The 24,555-nt window shown below is 39.7% G+C and overlaps 1 protein-coding gene across 3 annotated transcripts in view; it reads right to left on the bottom strand.

Annotated features, from left to right (window-relative positions):
• Positions 1-2,864: 2,864 nt before the first annotated feature.
• The window catches only part of pcgf3 (polycomb group ring finger 3), a 28,500-nt gene continuing 6,809 nt past the window's right edge, over positions 2,865-24,555 (bottom strand). For all 3 annotated transcript variants that reach the window (XM_088294801.1, XM_088294802.1, XM_088294803.1), the window contains exons 2-10: positions 21,251-21,361; positions 17,474-17,591; positions 16,982-17,078; positions 15,649-15,704; positions 15,431-15,538; positions 11,492-11,580; positions 11,187-11,324; positions 8,618-8,698; positions 2,865-7,077 (exon numbers count right to left, since the gene is read on the bottom strand). In XM_088294801.1, the coding sequence (XP_088150927.1) occupies positions 7,030-7,077; positions 8,618-8,698; positions 11,187-11,324; positions 11,492-11,580; positions 15,431-15,538; positions 15,649-15,704; positions 16,982-17,078; positions 17,474-17,591; positions 21,251-21,265 (750 nt within the window). In that variant the 5' untranslated portion in view covers positions 21,266-21,361 and the 3' untranslated portion in view covers positions 2,865-7,029. The remainder of the gene's footprint in view (positions 7,078-8,617; positions 8,699-11,186; positions 11,325-11,491; positions 11,581-15,430; positions 15,539-15,648; positions 15,705-16,981; positions 17,079-17,473; positions 17,592-21,250; positions 21,362-24,555) is intronic.

The raw sequence follows: 24,555 nt of genomic DNA on the forward strand, positions 1-24,555 counted from the left end.
TGCCTGCTCTAGACGTAAAGAAGGCATGGATTACTGTTTCTAAGTGCTGCTGGGAAATAAAGGACTTTACTTGAGCCAGCTGCCTAAGGTGAAAGAAGCTGGATCGAACAACACTACAGATTTGCCGATTTTATGAATTAAATACAAATAAAAGCAAAGCAAAGTATATGCAAACTCCCAAAGCAGTTAGCACCATTTCACATCTGATCGAGGGCACCACATTGGCCAGTGTTGCTAATGGGGTCGCCGCTAGCGGGCTTGTGGTTACTTTATTATTTAATAGACATCTTTGCTAAGGTTTCTGTTTTAGGGGGCCTTTTTGTCCCTGCTTTGGTGGCAATCTGCATATCTGGAATGCCAAATGCTAATTACTTTAGCTTTAAAGCACGCAGAAAGAGAAGCCCGATGACTGAGGTGCCTGCCGGTGACTAATTAGCCTCCTCGGTTAACGGGATCAGCAGGTGTCTCGGGAGAGAAAGCCCCACCTGAGAACATCAATCTCAGCCGCGCGGCCGCCCTGTGACTGTCCGTGGTGGTGCTTGCCACGAGTCTAGTGTCTAATTTGTGGCCAAATGAGCGCCGCTCATTAGCTGGCTTCACGTTAGGGCTAATTAGCTCGTGGGAGGTCGGCTCACCTCTGAGGTGGGAAAACATTGTGTTGCGCGCCCACACTCACAAGCCTGCATGAAAACGCCTGAGGGAGTACAAGTAAAAAGTCGTCAGAAAACATTTACAATGGTTCCCTGACTTACCCAGTGGCTGTGCTTAATTAGCAGTGCAGATATCTTGTATCAATCAAGATCTCCACTTTGACTGTGCCTCGCCTTATCTATATCGGTGCCGTTTTTAAAGTGGCTCACGCAGAAAATATCAGCAGCATTTTGCCACATTTAGCTTCAAACAATGAATAAAAAACTGCTGAGAATTCTTTAGTTAGTGTAATTTTTGGACCGGAACATGTGTCAACTTAAGTAATTAAACCCAAATATAAATGTTACGCCTAAATATTCTTTATAAAATTTGCTTTTTGCACTAGCTTAATGCTAACACATAATAGGAAATGACAGACAGGCTAATGTCTATCAGCTATGTTGCAGTGTTGTAACACTTGAAGCAACGGCTATTTGAAAACAAACGGTTCACAAACGCACACAGACAGATAATGTAAGAACACTCACATGCATATATTATTTATTCTCAGCGAAAATAAAACGACATTCCTGACACCTCGTTGGTTGTCTGTATAACTGTGATATGCTGCCACCGGGTGGCCATGTCGTGCACATCAAGAGGAACCGTAATGAATAAATCAAGATTAATTAACCTGTTTAATTCTTTATATTGTATTTGATTAGTTTAATAGTACAATATTATAATGTGCTATTTCTCTTATTAAAAACACACTACAAGGTTTTTGTTGGAGTCAAAAACGGATTATTTCCATTTGCATTCATTTCAACACGGAAAAGTGTTTTGAGATACTCGTGTGGTCATTAAATAAATTAAAGCCATATCTCAAGGGACCACTGTAATTTCAGGAGAGGTGAAGGCGGCAGAATTATTTATCTACTTGTTAGGAGCACCCTCCTTGGTACCATCTCTTGGAAGATTTTGATGACCTCTTGTAGAGCACTTTTGGCAAGGATGATGTAATTCTCAAATATTATACGCCTGTTTCTATTTTCAGCAATTTATTGTGACAGCCTTGACAATATATTGGAAAATGTGAAAGGTAATGTGTTTTTTTCTTCAGTGTTTCACAATAAAAAATTAAGGTTTGAAAGGAAACAAAACTCACTCCATCTTTATATTTACACTTAAAACAGTACTTTTACCACCTTTGCATATCAACACACAAAGCTAACACCACTGTATGATTTTTTTTTTAAGCAAAAGGCATTATCATGTGAATTAAGTTTTTTTTTTTAAGTATTATTCTGACAACGTTGCCCCTTTTTTTTAGATAAGGCCTTCTTGTCCAGAATAAAGGTTTGTTTTTAAAAATCATTTCCACTGAATGATTTTCTTCCCCCATTCAACTTTTGCCTTTTCATGTCCTCATTTTATGTACAGTAAGATACAAAGTTTACAGTATATAAGGCTGTAAGATTGTTATGGCAGAGTTGCTGATACTGACAATTTCTCCATCAGAAAACATTCCCATTCGCACTCGTCTCCTTTGGCCGATCCACATCGCAATGACTCGACAAAAAAAAAAAAAAAAAAAACTTGACAGTTGATATGTGCTTACAGGAGCATTACGTGACTTGGGAAGCAAGGGCACGTTTCCTGCTGGACAATTTTTTCCCCACATCCATGCATTTTCCATACCGCTTCTCCTCACTAGGGTCGCGGGGGGTGCTGGAGCCTATTCCAGCTATCTTCGGGCAGTCGGCGGGGGACACCCTGAACTGGTTGCCAGCCAACTGCAGGGCACACAGAGACGAACAACTATCTGCACTCACACTCATACCTAGGGGAAATTTAGAGTGTTCAATCGACCTGCCATGCATGTTTTTGGAATGAAAGAGGAAACCGGAGTACCCGGAGGAAACCCACGCAGGCACAGGGAGAACATGCAAACTCCATACAGGATGGCTGGAGCCGAATTGAACCCACGGCCGATGCCGTCTCTCGCTGTGAGGCCATCGTGCTAACCAGGCGGCCACCGTGCCGCCCTTTTTTTTTCCCCACAGTGATGCTGTAATGTCATCATATCAGAACAGCCATCATTCACCACTTTTGTTGGTTCCGGTAAACTTTTTAGACCGCTAAATGCCAGACATGGCTATAGCACTCCTAAGATTTGGCATTCACTTTCTTTGCTGTGTTCTGTATGAAAGAGAACGACGCAGAGCAGCAGATAACTTTTAAAAGGCATTTATTGATTAAATACACAGTAAAATTTGGACAAAAGCTTCTGTGTTTTTCTTTTTTAAAATAACAAGAAATTTGGGATCCACTCTCGACCAAACGCCCCTCCAAAAGGTTGGGTCGCCATAGAAAGCACTTTCATTACACAGCCGCAATAAATAATACAAAAAGTAGGCAGAGGGGAAATTGGGGGTGGAGTGGCGTGTTTTTTTTTTTTTTTCGGGGTACGAGGGTGAACGCTGAGAAGGCATTTTGTGACCTGAGGACCTGACTGGAAACACACATGAAAAGCCATATTGCACATTTGTCCTTCACTCTTAAAACCTGAAAAAGAACACACGCGTCGTCGTGTTGTCACGCTGACATGAACATCAGGAATCCAGAATGCAAAAAAAAAAAAGATTTAACTGAAAAGAGAACCATTAAAAATGCTCACCATGTCTTAGTGAGAATGACTCAAAAAGCGGATTATTACGCAGTACTGCTTGATTGACAGGCCTTATCTACCTGTTTTCAGACAGAGACCAAAAATTGTAACATCAATTCTGTAACAAAAGAACAGGAACTTATCTGCTTTGCTGGGTTCTAAGTTCTAAATAAGCTCTCTTTCACACAGAGATATGGCAAATACGTCACATCAGTGTCTTTCAAGATCTGTCATTTGCACCTTTCACTGGACTATGAGTCAAATGACACTGACCGTATAAAAGCCAGATATTGTTCCAGAAACTTTTTTCTTTCGAAAAGAGACATTGCAAAATCGTCATGATGCCTTAGCAGAAGAAAAAGTATCCCCTTTGCAGGGATCTGTGTCAAAAGGCTAAGACCATATAAAAGGTGGATCAGTGTTATGACAACATTCACACAGAAACCCGCAAATTGTGGCAATCTTGCAGTCACTATCTGTACGAGAACCTTAATCAAAAACAGCAATTTTGGCTTTCATACTTTGTACATAGATCGTGCGAAATTGTCACCTGAGGACAGTAACAGAAATTATGGAACATTTCCCCTTACTTCAATCCTGTGGTGAAAGGGGAAAGCCCAGCTCGGAATACTACATTTTCTGTTATGTCAGAGGTGCAGCAATGTTGCAGGGGGTCTGTGTGGAAGAGCGCATAGACGCATCATAGCCATATCAGCAGATCCAACATTTATGCCCTTAGCCGGGTAAAAATGCTTTTATACGGTAACCCTGCAAAATTTGTGCCATAACAGAAGATCCAGCATTTCTTCCCTTGGCCAGGCTCTGTGTTATTGAAGACAAATACCGAATCGTCCGTCACGGTTGGGATGTGTCAACTGTCACTTTTACACGGGGACCCTGCAAAATCATCACATTTTTGCCCTAACACACGTGTCAAACTCAAGGCCCGGGGGCCAGATCTGGCCCGCAACCTAATTTTATGTGGCCCGCAAAGGGCAAATCATCTGCATCAACTTCCTGTTTCTAGCAACACAGAGATATGAGATATTGCCATTTATTTGTTACCAATCCTCCCCTTTTAAAATAAATTGAAAAATTGTTGAACAATTACTAGCTTCTGATTTCAAAACTGGCTTTCCAATCAATTTATATGGGTTCACAGTCATACCGGCCCTCTGAGGAAAACCACAACTACGATGTGGCCCGTCCACAAAAATGAGTTTGACACCCCTGCCCTAACAGAAGAAATGTAGCTTTTTCACTTTGCAGAGTTGTGTGTCAAAGAGTAAAGACAGAAATGCCGGATCTTCTGCTCTGGCAATGTATCCGTGTGAAAGGGCAGCAGACAGCTTGTCAATCACGTAACAAAGTTAAACTCAGAGTTAATAGTAAGTGAAGTTCAGGGGCGCGGGAGTGGTATGAAATACAGTTCAACAGGGTTTAGGATTAGCACCAGAGAAAGCACCAGATGAACACGTACTTGTTTTCTAGAACGTTCAACGATAACAGTAACAACAACAACAAAGATTAACATCTGCCATATTGTCAGAGGTGGTAAGACTGATTTGGCGTACCTTGTTTGACATTTCAGAGTCAACTCCGCCGCTTGGCTGGGACACGTCATGCCCACTAGATATCAAACAAACTAAAAAAAACTGCATTGGGCGACATCTCGATCCTTTATGATGAAATGAAGCATTTTGTTTTTTGCATCCTAAAATCTTGACAGGCCAGGAAACGACAGTACAGGACAGGCTGGAGCTCGTCAGATTTTAATAGGCCTGTTCAAGAGAGTGAAAAGTGTCATTAAATAAACTTTTGTGGCAAAAGATAAAGATGGTTTTGAGTGGCAGGGCTTCATGGGCTATTTCACACAGTAACCCTGCATAACAGCCATATCAGACCAATTACAACATCTGCTATTTATCTCCTCAACCGGTCTCAGTGTTAAAATATGATCGATATTAATTCTGTGTCTTGATGCAACTATTTTCCAGGGTCTGTGTGTCAAAAAGCTGAAGCGGTTTTAGATTCAAAAACTGTACACTCTTTCACGCACAGACCCTGCAAAGTTGCCGCATCAAGACCAAGAATTATTTGTGGTGTAACAGAAAATCCAGATTTTACAATATCTACTTTGCCGGGCGGGCTCTATGGCAAAAGATAAAAATCAGTTTTATGCCAGATCTTCTATTGCAGCTCTGATGTGTCGATTTTGTCATTCCCCACAGTGAACCAGAAAAATTTTCGCATAAGGGTCTTAACAAATTTGGAATGTATCCCCTTCACTGGGTTCTGGGGCAAAATGTGAAGACCGAATAAATGCCTGATCTTCGGTTACGGCTCTAAATCCGGCATTTATTCCCTGTAGCTCGTCTTCGTGCCAAAAAATAGACAAATCTTCTTCGGGTCTTAAACCACTGTTTGATCCCTTTGCTGGGCTTTGTGTCAGAAATGACATAAATACTGGAATGTATCTGGCATTTATCCCCTTTGCTGGGTTCTCAGTCAAATGAAAGAAAAATACCTGACCATTTTCAACGGAATTTCATATGTGAACATATGTACCTTTAGCTGGGCTCCAAATAAAAAAATAGAGATAAATGCCAGCTCTGTTGCCTTAATGTGAGCCCTTTCACACAGAGACCCTGCAAAACGACCATATCAGAGCCATACATGAAGATCCAAAATTTAACCTCTTAGCTAGGCTCCATTTCAGATAAATGCTGTAATCTTATCCAGTTTTGCCGTGATTTTGCAGAATGTCTGGGAGAAAAGGGAACACATGGATGCGAATTGTTCAGAGTTCCTTGTTTTTTGTTTTAAAAAGGAGCGGAATATGTCTTTTTTTGACATTTTGCATGGTAATTTAATGACGCAGAATTGTTGCTCGCATTCTGAAGGGACGGGACGAAACGACGGGAGCTTCTATGCCAATCTAATTTCTCAAAGAATAACAAACCAAGCTTTTTTAAAAAAAAAAAAAAAAAAAAGATATATTCTGATATAGATAGCACTTCTGGACGCACTGTTTTTAACAGTCTAAAAGTCTCTCTTACTCTCAGTCGTTCACTCCCTATAAGCACATTGTATGTACAATATATTGAACATAAATTACTACACAAAGCCTATTCACAATGGACAATCATCAATAGCAAATTAGATGGAAAACAGGGCGGGGCTTGGGCCAAAAAGACACATTCAGAGACGATTTACTCCATAGCCAGCTTAAGATGGACACACGTAGAAAATCTTTGTCCCCAACAAAACAAGTCAATATAAAATTTCATCCTCCGCTGCAATTGGCCAAAAGACGGTCACGTGAAACCCCTGCCCGCCCCCGACATCTCGTTTGCATGTAAACAGAGCACCAGTGTAGTGTCTTTTTAAGTTTGTGTCTCTTCTTAAACTGTACAAAAGTATAAATATATGATTTATCTCCATTTCTTTTTTGTCTTTTTCTGTCTTCTTCACATATCTCGGATGTAGCGCTCAAAAATGGAAAAAAAAAAATGAAAAAGAAACAACAGCCAGTGTTGCGGTATCTCCCCGAGCTGCTGGCTTTTTGTGTCGAGTGTGGTTTTGTTGTGGCGTTCGCTTGTTTGCTCGCTGCTGCTGGTTGATCGTCTTTGCATACGTTGTTTGAAAACAGCACGCCGGGACAGGAACGACAACAACGACAAGAAAATACAAAATGTAAAAAAAAAAAAGTTAATTGCGTGTCTGAGCTACAGCAGATCCATCTTGGGTCTGTAATGGAGCAGGAGGGGCGATTTCTGCAAGCAAAACAATGTTTAGTTAGTCAGCGAGTGTTCACAAAGCTGTCTGCCGATTACATTTTTTAATCGTACTTAATTCTGTGATTTACGCAGTTAGCAGCTAACTCATTTTTAATTACATTTTGATCATATATTTTATATTTGTCCTAAACGTACAGGGCATTCTGATTTTGATTCTGATAAACTGTTAGGTGTATAAAAAAAATAATAATAAAAATAAATAGCAAGGGCTCATAACTCCAAAAATTCAAACTGGGTTGTTTTTAGCCTAATAATTTAGTCCAAACAAGTCATTTATCTTTATTTCATGGTATTTTTCTTGACAAGTACAAGCATGTCAGTTAGAATTTTTTTTTTTTTTTGTCCAAGTAGATTTCAGAGACAGGGGTCAAAAGTCAATCGACTAATCAAATGAATCATCAACTATTTTGATCAACTTAAAATGGTCAAAATCTTCTGATTTCAGGCTCTGAACAGTTCTTATTTCTGTAGTCCTTCATGAAACAGGCAATCTGCTTTTACTTACGAAAACGGTCAACATTTATCTGACATGTTACGGTACAAACGAGTAAAAGAATCATAATCAATTAATGGAAAAATATTGTCAGTTTAATCTATTAAAAATAATCGAATAATCATTATTTACAAGTCACTGACGGTGTAGTGGTACACTCGCCCGAGTTGTGTGCGGGCAACGTGGGTTCAGTTCCCACTCAGTGACGGTGTCTATGTCTGCCCTGTGACTGGCCGGTGACCAGTTCAGGGTGTAGTGCGCCTTTCGTCTGTAGTCAGCTGGGATAGGCTCAGCACCCTCCCGCGACCCTTTACAGGATAAGCGGGGTGGATAATGACACATGACACATTATTTGCAATCATAGTATGAATAATTTGTAGAATAATTTGTAAAATATATTGACAAACTTGTAATACTTCACATTAATCAGTTAAAATATACCAAATAAACAATCATTGGTTAATTAACAATAACTATAAAAAATATATTTTGAAAGACATTTTTTTCAAAATAAATGTTTATCCGATTAGTCAACGGAATAATTGATTCAATAAATGATTCTCAATATATTTGAAAGTGACCCCTAATTTCAGCATCTGTGTTGCCCTGTGATTCTAATCTGCCCCGGAATCAGTACCACTGGCCTAAACTGCTATGGGACAGTTTCTTTATCCAATACGATTTCAAATTTGCATCAGTGGACCTATAATGCCACCAGCATTTCCCATTGGTGTTTGATTAGTTGGTTGGAGCAAAACTGTTAACACCTAAATTTGATTTGCAAAGCAATTCAGTAGTGACAGTATTACATTTAATAAGCAGCATGTATTTCATTTACGTTTTTTGTTTCTGTTATATGTTAGATAAATATTGATTGTGAACTGGTCCATATGATGTACATGGCAGAGATGCATGTGGTTATTTTGATATAAATATGTCTAACAGTGACTTAATATTGGTGGGATCATGGTGGTGATTCAGTCGCCTAAGTCAGATACAACAAAAATGCCATAAAACGGTTACCTTAAATCTCCATCTTGTTACGACGACAAATTTCAAAGTATGGTCCTTGCCCAGGATTTCCTCGTTGCATAAAATGTCCAACTGTGTGGGAAGAAAGAAAATATAGTCATTTTTCAAATGACATTTCTGAGAGGAGATGAGAGTGAGAGAAGGCCCGTTTTCAAAAAGCATTTGTATCTCTCTTTAAACAAATGAGGCTCTCCCCCTGTGAAGTCTCGCAGCCTGCCTGCCAATCACGACAGCACCCCGCTGGCTCTCCACAGAGTGCAGAGAGGACAAAAAAAAGCCAAACAGTGACGCTTGTTAGCGTTGGCGCAACGCGAAGTTGGATAACAGGTGTGCAAACCTCTTTGTAATTGACGGCGCTGTCCTATGAAAATATTTGAATCCTGTAATGATTGAGTAATAACTATAATAAATTATACCTTTACAAAAAAATATATAATAAAAATCCAGATTTTTTATTTTAAGATGCCTACATTTTTTCTGCTTTAAACTACATTGTGTTATTTTGGTATTTGCACTAATTAGACATTTTAATTTACATTTGAATGATTTTTGTGGGGTTTTTTGGGAGCTTTTAAAGGGGAACCAACTTTTAGGAGGACAGTGGGACAAGAATTAAGAATGTCCCGATCACACTATTGTAGCACCATAGTCCGAGTCTTTGGTTTTAAGGATCTGCCGATACATAGTCTTGATCTGATACCTCAGCAATACACACCAAAAAAAAAAAAAAAAATATATATATATATATATATATATATATATATATATATATATATAGTAACAAATATGGAAATGGACATAGAGCCCAATAGAAAAATAACAGAGAAGTGAATTTGTATATATGTTATTAAATATATTTACATTGACATTTTCTTGGCTAATCCACCAAAAGAATGCCAATTGTTTTGTGTTTTTTTTTAACTCTCAAAAAAAAGTTCTGTTTTCAGTTCTAAATTTGATGATACACATATTGAATAACTCAAAATATGGATTGAGCAATTTGTTTTTTGCATAACATCAATCAATGCATGAACTATAGCCACAGGATTTATAATAATAGTTCTGTCCCAGGGGAAGAACAGCAGCTCCAGACCAGGATGCTGCCACCACCATGTTTGACAATGAGGATAAATAAACTTCAAATTGGGACTTTTTAATGCATTTCTTTGAGAAGTGCCTCTCTTCTTGCCGCTCTTGAAAGGCCAGATTTGTGCAGTGTCCTAAGGACGGATTCCCCCACCTCAGCTGCTGATCTCTGCAGTTCACCTCATGAGCCTCTTGGCTGCATCTCTGGTCAGTGCTCTCCTTGTTTGGGCTGAAGGTTTAGAGGGACAGCCGGGTCTTGGTAGAATCATACGCTCTCCGTTCCAATATGATTGATTGAAAAGAGTCCCGCGAAATGTTGAAATATCCTAAGCTTTAAAGTTCTCCACAATTTTGTCCTTGACCTGCCTGGCGTGTTCCTTGGTCTTCCTGATGCTATTTGCGCTCCAATATTGTTTTTATAGACTTCTGAGACCATCACAGTGGAGATACATTTATACTGAGACTAGATTACCCACAGGCGGACTCTATTTATCGTCATCAGTCATTTAAGTCAACATTCGGTCATTCACAAATCCTCAAGAATCTTGCGTTTGTGAACTTGAGTTGGCTACACTAACAGTAAAGGGCCTGAATAATATCATATACGACCCATTTTTCAGTTTGTTTCTGAAAAAGTTTAAAACAGCGTTTGGATTTCGTTCCATTTCACTATCATGTCCAACTTGGTGTTCATTTTTTTTTTTTTTTAAACTTGGTGTTAATTTCTTTTTTAAAGTTATATATTTATGTTTGATGCCTAAAATGTGGCAAAAGGCCAAAAAGTCTAATACTTTTGCAAGCAACTGTTGCTGCAGTATGAGTGGAGCAGGGCCGATCTTTGTTTGGCTCTTAATGCTCTCTGACCGCTGCCCACACAAAATCAAAACGAAAAATGCAATACTGCGTAATGTAAAATTCAGCTTTTCCTGCATTGTATGTCCCAGCACTAGTCAAAACACAACACTGATTATTTCAGCATTTTTGGAATAGGAACTTAACAGAACAATTCAGCCATCTCAGGGGTCTTTATTTTTTTCTTTCAACAAATGTATTTATAGATTTTTAAATGAAATTGACTTATTTACAAATTTCCATCAACTTTGCATTTTATTTGAAATAATTTTTGTTTGAATCTTCAATCTATTCCTTTTAAAATCTAATTTCATACTTTTATTTGAATAATTTCTTCAGCGTTTTTGTTATTTTCCTTTAATAGCCCCACTGAAATACGATTCAAATGTAAATGAAGTTTATATATTTAAATTTTAAAAAAGAAATTTGTTTGAATCCACATTTAGTTATTTTTAAATTATTTTTTTAAACCAATTCATAATATTGGACAGGAAACGCTCAAAATAATAATATAGAATAAAATGAAAAAAGAAATTCTAATGATTTTCTTGAATGAATTTTATAATTTACACACAAGACTCAAAATATTAAGACCAGTTCTGCTTTATGGTGCAAATGATACCTCATTAAAGGAGGTCAGGTTGAGCTTTTTGGCGATGAACTTCTTGAGGTGTAGAACGGTGGCCTGAGCTGAGCAGCGGATCCACTTGCGCTTGAGGCCTCTGAGTTTGCTGCTGTTACACTCCAGGCAGATGCTCACCTGTCAGGGAGCGCCGGGAAAAATGTCATGCGCACTGGAATGCGATAATCCCTTGCCAGTCATTCATGATAATAGCCACCGTGCAGAATAAACAGCGACAAATATAAATAACCCACAAAGTTGGTCATTTTGTAGTGATACACAGTTCATCTAGACTAAATCTGTACCTGCTCATCGCTACGGTGATAGTCGTTGTCCTCCTCTGCTTTCTCCTCTCCTGCTTCCTTATTGGGTGCGTCCTCTGATTTAGTGTCGCCTGTTTCGACACAAATAAAATAGAAGTCATTTGGATTTTTTTTCTGCACCTGTTTTCATCCTGGTAAGAAGATAAGTCTGATCGGGTTGTTGATGAAAGGCCCCCAAAATCGTCTTGTCAGAATTTATTGACTATTCAGTTATTGCAGCTGATGGTGTGCATCATGATGCCCTAAAAGACAGGCAATTTGGTTCCAAACAGCCATTTTAAGGGGAAGTAAAGTTAAAATTAAGGCAACGAAACCAGTTTCACTTAGCAGCATGACATTTTCTATGCGTGTCAAACATGAGAAGACCCACAAAAAGCCACGCCTAAAAAGACTCAATAAGTCTGCCAGTTTGAGCAGAAGCGGACATTTTGGTCATTCATTCCAATTGAAAAAATCTGCCTTCAAAGCCAGTTTAATTTAGCAACATGACATTTGATATGCGTGTCTATTATGACAAAACCCACAAAAAAGACCCTTGATATCATGATCAAAAGGACTGGGAAATATCTTGTAATATTGCACAGCACAAGGGTAGAGCATATAGCGTAATGTGGGCTTTATAAAAACAAATATATTAGACCATCCATTGGGAAACCTGTTTGTATTGGTTATCTCACCTGCAACGCATTCAGCGTATTTAATAAAAATGACTTTGACAACAAAGAAGAGGCTCGCAACAGAGACATTCTTTGTCTATTGCACACACATTGAATGTTTGGGTATGAGACACACTTTTCACCGATGTAATTGAGGTGTATTGCTTTCACACAACCTCAAAAACAAAGAAATTGTTCCAGTCGCTCTTAATTTCGGGGAAGTAATAGCAATGTGTGTGCGTGTGTGTAACTGGATGTGTTTTTGTGTGAGTAGATTGGTATCCTAATCTAGGGGCCGTTCTCCATGTGGACAAACTGTCACTGATCCCAAAGAGAATTGCCTAACGGTGTGTGTGTGTGCGCGTGTCTGTGTGCCCGTATCGTGCGGTCTCCACGGCTACCGCCTCTCGAGTCAACTTGCTTGATTGCGGATCAAGAGGCTCTCGCTCTTGTTGTCGTTTCAGCTGTGAAATCACCTATACGACCTCAAAGCCGCTCTGACCCAGTTTAAGGAGGGTCATGGATTGATTGCTTTGGTCTGCACCGCATGAGGGCTGGATGATTACGGAAAAATAACAATCACAATTATTTTTATTGTGATTCAAATCACGATTAATAAACTGATTTTTCCATGATTTCTAAACTTTGTATTTTTTAACTGTTGATACTCAACTACCACAAACAATCATCATCGCCTCATGCCCATTTATTCCTGCATATTGGGCAGGGGGTACGGTAAAAAAGCAACAAAAATAAGTGGCCAGCTTTACTTTGTTTCATTGAACCGAGAATAGCAAACCTGAAAAACAAGAACTGACACCTCGTACTTTGTTTTAATAAACAGACTAGGAACAAACCCTAACAATAATGAGCGCCATCTGGCTTTCTTTCATTTTATTGAACAGAGAATCAACAACCATTGCAAAAACAGACAACCCTTTTTTGTTTAAAACTACAATGTCGACCACCTACCATGTAGCAAATAAATGTGTCACAATCTCTGGCCTACCAACGAAAAAAAAGAGCCAAACCGACCATCCACCATCTCTTCTCAGCTGTGAAAACAAGAACCCATAACCATTGCTTTGTTTAAATTAACCTCTTGCAAAGCGGCAAAATTAAGAGCCGGCAGTGTTCAGAGCAGACTTGCTCAAACATCGCTCTGCTGCTCATGTGACAATGCTTCTGTTGTCCAGCTTCCACGGAGTGACTCTCAGAGGATTTGTGGAGTGCTGCACCATGAGCAATAGTTGAATTAGATTCAATTCCAACAGCTGCTCTTGTGAAAGCCCAGAGGAAGTTTATGTTCTTCTTTTGAGGGCTTCTGGTGGAGGTGGGTAGCAGCATGGTAGTGGGGGTCTTTAATTATGCGCAGTGCTCCGCTGCTGAGCAGTCCCTTGCAGTTAGCATGGTGTGATCTCTGCTTTAGTGACTGTTGCCTTTGCTGGGCCAAACTTCAAATAAGAGCTAATGAGGGGAATCGTTTCTTCTGCAAGAGACATTTGGATTGAAGACAAAGATAGAAAGCCTTGAAAAGTGGAAAATCTCTTTCTGTTATTGTTTGCACAAATTGCTTCAACAAGGATGGATGGATTAACTCAACAACAAATCATCTTTATTTTGTTTTAATGAAACCAGGTCTCGGCGACCCTCTGGTGATGCACTGAAAACGAGAGCTGACTGCTGACATTTTGTTTGAACTAACCAAATGACCGCCTTTAGCAAAGCAGCAAAAATAAGAACCGACCGCCCCTACTTTGGTCAGTTGGTTGCCCTGTTTTACTTGTTTTAATGAACCAGATGACGCCATCCTCTGCAAAAGTAGCAAAATCAAGACTCGACCAAGCTTTCCTTTTTACAGAGCCAAGCTTCGATAAGCGAAGCAGCCTTAGTTTTAATAAAACATGTATCGACGAAATCTAGCGATGCAATGAAAAAGAGAAGTCACTGCCTTTCCTTTTTTTTTTGTTGCCGACCTCTATGTAGCAAAGGGATGAACAGGAATAAACTTTCCTGTAGCAAAGGGATGAAAAGGAATAAACTTTCCTGACTTTGTTTTGATGAACAGAGCCCCAAAACCTATGGAAAAGTAGTGAAAACAAGAACCGACCACATATCCTCTGTTTAATGTTGTCAACCTCTAGCTAAGGGGTTAAAAACAACAGCTGACAACGACTTCTAGAAAAATGGAGAAAACAAGAAATGGTTGCCCTTACCTTAGCGTCAACAAATCATAGCAAAGTGGCAGCAACAAAAATTGACGGATTATAAATCAAGAGAGAAATTCAGGCAGCATTTAGTTTGTTTTAATGACATCCTGGAATGTAAATTGGTGACTGTCATCAGTCCGCAATGTTAAAATAAGCATTTTAAAAGACGAATGGGAATTAGAGGGTTATTGTGCGCTTATGTAAGTGTTCTTCTTGTGAATGTGCATGGATCAGGCAGTAGATAAGCAGAGCCATGTTACGGTTGTTGAATTTCTTTTTTAAATAAAAATACTGTTCTCAACCATGTTGATGTGTTGATATGTGTGTCTTGTGTGCGACGCACCAAGGATATGAGAGACTGTGCCTTAATTAGCGAAAAGGGAGCGAGGGATTAGGTAAGCGATTAGGCCCTGTGAGCATGACCGCCCACGACACAAGCGAAGCCACCACTCCTGCGGATAGGTTTAAAAAAAAAAATTATAAAGTGCTTCCAATGTTGCTTTGATGTTACTGCTCTTGTATATACATCTGCTGTGTGGCGCAGTGTATCGTGACACTTCTTTAAAAATGATTTTCAACAAGCAATATTGACTCATTAAACTTTGCCCCGCCCACATGCAAACGCAAAAATTAAAAGACGTCACATCATTCTTGTATACAAGGTTGAAATTTAACAGCAATTGAATGAAATCGCTAGTAAGAGTTTGTCTTTGAAGGACTGGGGACAAATGGCCAAAATGACAAGAAAATGCTTTTCAAACCCAGACTTCCAGGGTCTTTTCCGGTATGGCTTTGGGGGAGTTTTTAGTTGCTGTGTTCATAATAGACATTGCAATCAAATTCCATGTTGCTAAGTTGAAGTGACTTTATGGGCGGAATTATTCAATGTATTTTTTGTGAATGGCCAAAATGAAAAGTAAAATGTCCGCTTTGAACCAAAATGGCCAGCTTAGGCTGCATTTCTAAAACATTCCAGGGGGAGGTACCAAGCAATATTTAGTTGGGTCGCTCGTTCATAGTGCAACGATGATGAGGATGAAGTTTTTGGACTGTACCATTGCGCTGGTCTAGATGTGTTTTCATGTTGCAGAGCTCTCCTTTAATGTCGCCAGGCACCTCCATGCCCAATTTCTGGTAGAAGTCCCGCTGCTTCTTTATCTCCGCTGGAGAACCAACATGAGGAAACATGGTGTTAATGATCTATATTTACATTTCAAATATAATAATAAATATGTATTTTTTTTTCCCATTTTGAATAGACAAACAAACATACCCTCTTGAAGTCCGGGTACCAACTTGTACACAATGTCTTGCATTGTTCTGTCATGGCTGCCAAGAAGACAAGATAGTGTGTTCAAAGCAATAGAGGACAGACAAATATGTATAAAGCAAGAGTTGAAAACCTCTCAAGCTTAAAGCAGTAAAAACAAGAGCGCAACACCCTCACGTTGTTTTACCAATGTGAATAACAATGACCTCTGCGGAAAAGGCGAAAACAAGGATTGACCACCCTTTCTTTCAATTTTAATTTAATTTTCCGTTGAAAGGTCTTGACATCTGTTTTCTCTATCTGTAATGCTTTGAACGTTTTATGCAGAGCATTTTGAATTGTCTTGTACAAAATTAAACTTGCCTCTTCTTGTCTTGCGTTTCCTAATAAACAGTATCAACAACCATGACGGAGAAGTTAAAACAAGGAGCAACTGCCCTTGGTTTTTCTTTTGACAAACTGAGTGTTGCTATCATTGAGCATAACCACCCTAGGCTTGTTTTATATATCTATCAAGCCGCTGAAAACAACTACCTTTACTTAGTTTAATGAATTGAGCGGTGTCAACCTCCAGCAACGCATGAAAAATGACAGCCGAGTATTTTGTTTTAACGAACCAAATGTCGACAACCTTGAGCAAAGCAACGAAAATAAGTGGTCCCCCTTCGTGGGGTTGGTGATCCCACTCAACCTTAGAACTAGCGTGAATACAGAGCCAAAGTCAAAATCAGCTAAGTATGTCAAATGCCAACATTGAGCTAGCAAGTTAAACTGGAACTAAAACAGTGAGCCAAAACCCAAATATGTACAAAAATAAAATATAGCTACTATTTAGTTTTCAGCATACACAACTGCAGAATATACAAAAATACAACCACACATAAAGCATATGGTTACTAAAACAGCATAGATGAGACATTTTCCTTGCTTGCTCTTCACGTTTGCTCGTTAGGAACTAGAATCGAATAGAAGAACCGGATCCAAATCCAAATGACGCCCAACCTGAGTGTCACGCCATGTCGTGTTTCGTGCGTGTGTTTGACACTTCATACACGCATTGCGCTCACATTAGAAGTTGCATCTGTTTTTGTAACAATACAAGATCCCATTTAACAAAAAAAATCCAAATTGGGCATCATGCCCTGCAGTGCAAAAATAGCAGTAAATTTAAAAATCAGTGTGGACATGTAAGTCCGTTAAAACGTGACTTGTGATACAAAAGCGGCACTTGGGAACAGATTATTTATATTAATTCCAATGGGGAAAAACTTTACTCCAATATTTATAATTCATAATGCTTGACCTGTGTGTGGGTTGGTGTGTCAGTTTCACTCACCCAATGTACTGCAGTGGATGGCTCTGATGAATAACAATCCTGCACGTGGGGCACGTGTTGTTCTCCTCTAGATATTTCACAAGACAGCTTCGACAGACTGTATACAAACACACGCATACATACACACCAAAAATTACGTGTCCAACTTGACAAATTTGAAACGCATGGTTGCTGCACACATACACATCTACATCATTAACAAACTAACTTTTCCCTTTGTCACCTCGGTAACAGATTTGACTGGCACGGTGGTGATTTAGCACTCCTCTATCAAACCTCTCCACACTTGACCTGTCTTCCACCAGAGACGTACTCTTTCTTATGAGAGCTTTATTGCAGTCAGACAGCTGCAGTGGGCCGACGTGACCTGAATGTCTCTTTTGAAAAGACTCCACTGGGACCCCTGGAGAGGCTGTTTCAAGTAGGAGGACTCTCTCTAGTGGACGCAAGAAGTACCTACACGCATGTGCATGTGTACGCGTGAGTACGTACACGTATGCAGGCACTCTGTTACGGTGGTGGCGTCTATCAGATAGCCGTCGCACAGCCGACACGTGATGTGGGCGTTGATGTGACAGAGCTTGATCTTCCTCGTCAGCATGTCGGGGTTCTGCGGCAGGGATAAATTAGGATAAAATGAGATCAGATTAAATAAGATGCCCTCTTGTTGTCATGGCAACAGAATCCAGCCGTTCTCTGCATGCAAACAATGCGGCAATACTGCCATCTTGCGGAAGAGGAGAGGTGGTGACACATGATGCCAATCCTGCATTAATCTAGCCATATATGAGCAGAAATAAGCAAGGCAAGATAGGGTGGGAGTAAAATTGATCGGTAGATAGGTAGCTTAACAGAAAAATCGATGTATTCGTGTATCGACAGGTCGAGAAAAGGGTGGGTAGAGTAGCCCAAAATTGTAGTCAAGGAAGAGTAATGTTATTTTATAATATGGCTCAAGAAAAAAAATGTGGTAGTTCTCGAATTAAAAAAAAAATAAAATAAAATACTGGGTAACCTCCAATTATTTTTTAAGTAGTGCACCAATTTCAAATGCACACAAAATTTCAAATAGGAATATGGAAATTAAAATATTGCCCCACAATATCACTTTATCATTTTAAAGAAAAAAAAACACTACAGCAGGTTCTGTCACAATAAGCGGTCGTAATGTTTTATGCATTAAAATTTATGCATGTGAAGCAGCACAATCGGCTCACCAGGCAGAGATTAATCATGCATTAGAAATAATTTCATTATTTTCAAATTCAACAGTTGTATTAACCCACATGTTTGTCACTTCTGACTACAATTTCTCTATTTTAAAACAATTTGTGTTCTCATGTTCCGTCTAAGCTGTGCACAGACCAGTTGCACACTGCTCTCACGTGGCGCACAGTCTAACCCCTTAAATGAGGCTAGTACTTGCTCAGATGATTAGTATTTTTGTGCTTTATTAAGGACATGCTTTTCATGATTTATGAAAGGACAATATGGGTCCCTATTAATACATATTGTATTGAGACTAGGCGGCATTGTGTCTGACTGGTTAGCACGTCCACCTCACAACTCAGAGGTTCGGGGTTTGGTTCCCGCTCCAGCATTCTTGTGTGAAATTTGCGTGTTCTACCCATGCCTGAGTGGGTTTCCTCCGGGTACTCTGGTTTCCCCCCCCCACATTCCAAAAGCATGCATGGTAGCAGTAGAGAAGTGGCTCAGATAATGGATGGATGTAAGGAGACTTAATTATCTGTCCAGCCATTATCTGAGCCGCTCATCATCATGACCATTCCACATTACCAGTTTGTTAGAACCTGTGAATGGTAATTGTAGAAGAGTCGCCCCCCCACAGCCCCCCCCATCTCATACAAAAACGCACACACGCATTCACACGCAACCAAACATTTGTGTTTTTTATTTCTGGTGAGAAATTTAACAGATATTGTTGATATGGCATTTAAATAGTAAAGCTGTGGGTCATTCGTGACAGCAATCAGTTAAGTACTTACTTAAAAGTTGAAGGCGTAGGGCTAACCTGCTCGCTCTTAGCGCTCCATTATAACAAGCAGTTTAGATGATTTTGACAGCTCACACGTTTCTTTGAAACTGTTATTTAAATTAATACGTCCTGCAGTGAATCCACTCCGCAACAATAACCATCCATTCACTTTTGAAACTGACAGCGCTAAAACCAACAAATATCCAGCCAGCAATGACTTGTCGCAGTCATTAGATTGTTGGCCAACAAAAACCCATCGAAGAGTTTGGGGTTTTCTGCATCTCCCACAATGCATTGCCGGAGGACATATTGAAAGGCTAGCCCCACTCACAAAGCGTCATTTGTCATACCTTGTAGTTGAGAGGGGAAAGGGCGGAAAAAGTTTCTTTAGACTCACAGAAATAATTACAAACCAGGGAATTGACACCCCGCAATTGGCTGGCAACCAGTTCAGGGCGTACCCCGCCTACTGCCTGAAGACAGCTGGGATAGGCTCCAGCACCCCCCGCGGCCCTAGTGAGGTGAAGCGGTTAAGATAATGGATGGATGGATGCATTTAGCTAGCAGAGGTTCATTGTTTAATCGTCGTTGCATGGAGCAACAGCTTATCGTGACCGATACACAACTTTAAATAAGAACATTTTGCCTCAAACTTGTACAAGTGGTTGTAAAGTGCCCTACCATAATAAAAAGTCTTGAATCAGCTTCAGCTGTTGGGAACGCGGAATACGAATAAAGATGTATTATATTGTATTGCACGTAGATGTGAACACGTGAAGCCTCCTTCGTAGCAGTAAGAGTCTAAAACGGACTTCGGATGACTACTGTAAAACTGTGCACACTTATATATATTATATATATTATATATTTGACTTATATATACCTCAAAACAAACGCAAAATACATCACAGTCGCCTGCCTTTCTAAAGTCTCAGTGTACTTCTCCATTGCTACAGATTATCAAAGTCAAAACAAAAAAAAAGATACATAATCCAAGCACTTACACTTAGCAATGTACGGGCGTTGATGAAAAGTTGATGCAGCCCACCACTATGGTCAAATGCATGAGATTGTAGGATATGTTAATATTTTTTCCACAACGGTTGAACCCCTCTATAAGCGAGATGGTGTTCGAGATATATTGAGACCAGTAATCCACTTATCTTGTTCGGCCAACAAATTTGAGAGTTGTGAGGACTCGACTTTGCAGTCTCTCTCAAAATAAAAATGTAAGTCTGCAAAATATGCAAATTTTTAATAAATGTACCTTTAGTCAGATTTTTTTTCTCTAACAGCATACAGTTACTTTTTTTTTTGGTATTCTGAATATGTATTCTGAATATGAATTATATAATATATATATATATATATATATATATATATATATATATATATATATATATATTATTCCCCACGCCTGTGCAAGCATAATGTGGGTACTCGATGTCGCGATGTGTTTCCAGATCGAAATGGTGCCTCACAACAGACAAAGGTGCCCTACGCATTGTGCGTACTCTGCGTATAAGAAGCAGCGGCCCTGACAGACTTACATAAGACATAAATAAAGCCTTTGCTGCTTCGGAATAAACTAGCTTTACGGCATCCAGGAGTATGCGTGACAACGGTAGTGTGACATGGACGCAACACTTTAGTTTGGGGCTGGTTAGTGTGATCTGTTCGTAGCAGCCCCTAAAAGGTGAGCGTGGGGGGGAAAGAGCCTTTTAAAAACAGGCAGCTTTGATGATCTCGAAATTACGTTGTCTGAGATCGCAATTTCGGTACCAAAACAATAAATCGTTCAACGCTGCGTCACGCTTACTTTTTTAACACTTTTAAAACACTGAAAATTACAAGCTCTCATCCCTCAGTCACTAGGGGAGGAGCAAACTCAACTGTTTGACGGAAGTGGTTAACCGTTTTGACGTCCATTCTCGGTAAACAGAGGCCACAGAAGTTCGTTCAGCATGTTCAGGGACCTGAAAATGGGGGAGTCGGCTTTGGTCTTGAGTATCCAGGGCCAAGACAAGCTAGCTTATTTTTTACCATGCATGCATGCTAAGCTAAGGTATGTTTTACTATGCCTGCGCCCAATAATTTGGAGTCGTATGTACGTGTTAAAAAGTACGGGTTTAACACCGGTATCTGGCAGATAAAATACAATAATCCACTTTAATTATAATATGTGCATACTGTGACCAAATAGGAGAGTAGACGGTTTCAATTCAGGCAGTTGACCAGTAAACAAAGAATTATGCATGTGTAGTCCTCCTCACCCCTAATACCGCCATGCGTGGGCTGTGGATGTCGCGGCGTCCACGTCTCTTCCTGCAGGTTGAGCAGCCGGTGGCGTTAGCTCCACATCATGGACAGTCTCTCATCTGAGCCTGAGTGGACATAAAGGCAATATAGTTTCTGAAGTCGTCTCATTTGGCTTATTTGGATGACCACTGTTTAGCACTAGACAAATAAATAGAACAAAAAAAAAAAAACATACACCAAAGCATATTTGCATTTTTTTTCGTGAATTCTTTTTAGGGAGATCCAAATGCCGTTTTTCATGGAAAAGGCTTATTTGTAAAATATATCACTTGTTTAAACTTGTTTGGGGTTTAAATCTATTTTCCCCCAATGCAATTATAACAGGCATCAATTATTCACATTCAAGTCAGTCACACAATACGATAGACGGTGGTTCTCAGGGAGCATAGTTTAAGAGTGACATCAAAGTTTCCAAAACAGGTCAAAATGATATCTGCCTTCAATTAAACCTTCATGTGGTGTGTTCTGAATAAATCAAGAAAGGTCACACAGGCTTTTGTTCGCAAGAAATTGTTGGATGTCGTGGACTCGTGGTCAACTCCATTGTGTCATATTGGAGCACCTGGTACAGGGGCACCAAGCATTGTGCACACAATCATTTTTTTTTAATCATAACTTCACTACTTTCATACAAAATATTCAGTTGAAAAATTGGCACACGTGACCAATTGTATGCTGAAAATTAACTCTGAATGGTGAAAAATGGGCGTCATTTACATAGCATTACATTGGAGGCATAGAAGACACCCACAAATGTTTAAGCGTTCCCTTCACAAAATACGTAATGCTTGAAGATCAACTGAACCCTGCCAACTCACGCCAAAAATACACTTGAAATAATGTATCTATTTTAGTATCATATATTATTCTCTGTTTGTGCGCAGAGGGTGGCACATTACTCGAGTAGTTTATGGAATTAAAAAAAAAAGCTCCATGCATTCAAACTATAGGGATCATTTCTTGCTAGGTATTCATGATAATCACCACTTCGCACAAATAAACAAAGAATGTAGCATTTTTTTTCACTGAAAAACAAGCAGTGCCAAAAGCAAATATACACACACAAACACACAAAAGAGTTGCTGTTGGTCCGCATGTGGCCATTGGAGTGCTTCGCCTCGCTGTAATTCGGCATCCAGCTGGAGACAAACACGCGCGCACTGAAGAAGACTTGTTGTATGCTCTGCCATAGGCAGGAGGGAAGCTTCTTGTGAGGGAGGTTTGGCTCGGCTTCAGAAACGCACACGCACATTCAATCACACCAAGTGAAACTATTCACACATTTGTAAAGGCAAAAGCAAATTGGCCGACACACAAGCGAACACACACACACACGCACGCACACACAGTGTCATCTTAATTTCATCTGAAGGCAAGCATGCTAACAGCTGTTATGCCAATAGATCAAAACCCTGAGCATTTTATATCTTGCCTTGTGGACGAATACGACATGGTTTACATACACGGCATGCTAAAAAATAGCATTGTCCATTTTTTTGCTGCCCTTATGCATCCCAATTTGTTTGTTAACGACTGACATGTTCATTACGCCATGTTTTTCCCAGATTCCAAAAGGGAAGTGAATCTTAATTGACATTACATAACAGAACAGAGTTCAACTTTTCTCTGTTAGCTGTACGATAGCACTCATGCTAAAAGCTACTGGGGATTCCCACCGGAGCCACTCGCCCCAAAATGTACACTCACTCAGTGAAATGTTTCACTGACGAGCATGATCACTCTCCAAGCTATTGACCATTATAACAGGCACATCGAAGCAAGCTTCAGACTAATGGACTACAAATCCATTGAAAATGGCGCCGGGACAGCAGGCTTGACTTAATTCAGTTCGTGACCCCCGTTTGTAACCCGAAACATTTGTAAACCAAAGTAATGTTTCCCCACTGAAACAAACGGAAATGCAATTCAAATGGAAGTTATGCTCACCATTTTTTTTTTTTATGAATTTGCGCTTAAAACAGAAAGAGCGTTAAGTGAAAACATTACGACACAGAAAAAAAAATTTGCATACCTATTACTATTTTCTCATTAACTTTAACTTTGGAGTGAAGACAGGGGGGAGGACTACAGCTTGTTAATCGAAGGAGTCTTCTATAATAACTCAAGGAAACTGATTCAGGTTTCTTTTCTAATTCCAAGGATACGTTGCCTTATTGTAAAGCATATAAACATAAAAACGTTATTGTTGTCACTTAAATAATTTATTCCTCTGTTGGCCAATTTGCTGCTTATTTCTTTTGACCATTTTTATCATTATTTGATTAACTTGCTCACCCTATGACGAGTAAATGCATTCTCATTTGTCAGTCTAATAACAAGCAAAACAAAAACAAAAAAGATAACAGTATCCAACGTGACTTGCATCACGTGACGCACAGGCACAGCAAAGATCTTTCCACTCATCTATGACAACTTGACAAGAGCTTCCTAACACTATCTTTAACAGTTTCACTGTTCTTAGGAGCCATTCTGATGGTTTATATAATAATACATTTTATTTGGAATAAATCAATAGAGGGCCACGGGGTGGCTGACTGGTTAGCACGATCGCCTCACGGTGCAGAGGTGCCGGCCTTTCTGTGTGGAGTTTGCTGTTCTCCCAATGCCTGCGTGGGTTTTCTCCGGTTACTTTGGTTTCCTCCCACATTCCAAAGACATGAATGATAGGTTGACTGAACATTCTAAATTGTCCCAGGGTGTGTTTGTGAGTGTGGATGGTCGTTTGTCTTTGTGTGCCCTGCAATTGGCTGGCAACCAGTTCAGGGTGTACCCCACCTACTGCCCGAAGACAGCTGGGAAAGGCTCCAGCACCCGCCGTGACCCTCGAGAGGATGAGAAAATGAAAATGGATGGATGAATAAATCAATAAAACAATAGTTAAAACATAACTATACATAAATAAATAAAACAAATTTCAAAAAATGAAGGGGGGGGTGGGGGGAGTATCAGGGAGCACAGACTGGAGAGGTAACGTGGAGGAAGTCGGCAAGGTATGGGGGAGCAAGTTTGTGAATGGATTTGAAGGTATAAAGGAGCACCTTCAGTTTTATTTACAATTTCAACAGAAGCCAGTAAACTTTTGTCACCTGATAGTGCTCGCAAATGTGGCAAACTTTTCAGGGTGTGCTGGTAAAAATTGTCTCCGGTCGTAGTAGCTCAAGAACATGTTTTAGTGCTCCTTCCGTACTTGGGGAGAGAAAATACAGTTGTTGCGCTTCAACTCTTTGGGTCAGTTGGA

The sequence above is a fragment of the Idiotropiscis lumnitzeri genome, chromosome 4 (genome assembly GCF_059441095.1).
Source record: "Idiotropiscis lumnitzeri isolate Australia: NSW breed Sydney's pygmy pipehorse chromosome 4, RoL_Ilum_1.0, whole genome shotgun sequence".
NCBI classification, from domain to species: domain Eukaryota; kingdom Metazoa; phylum Chordata; class Actinopteri; order Syngnathiformes; family Syngnathidae; genus Idiotropiscis; species Idiotropiscis lumnitzeri.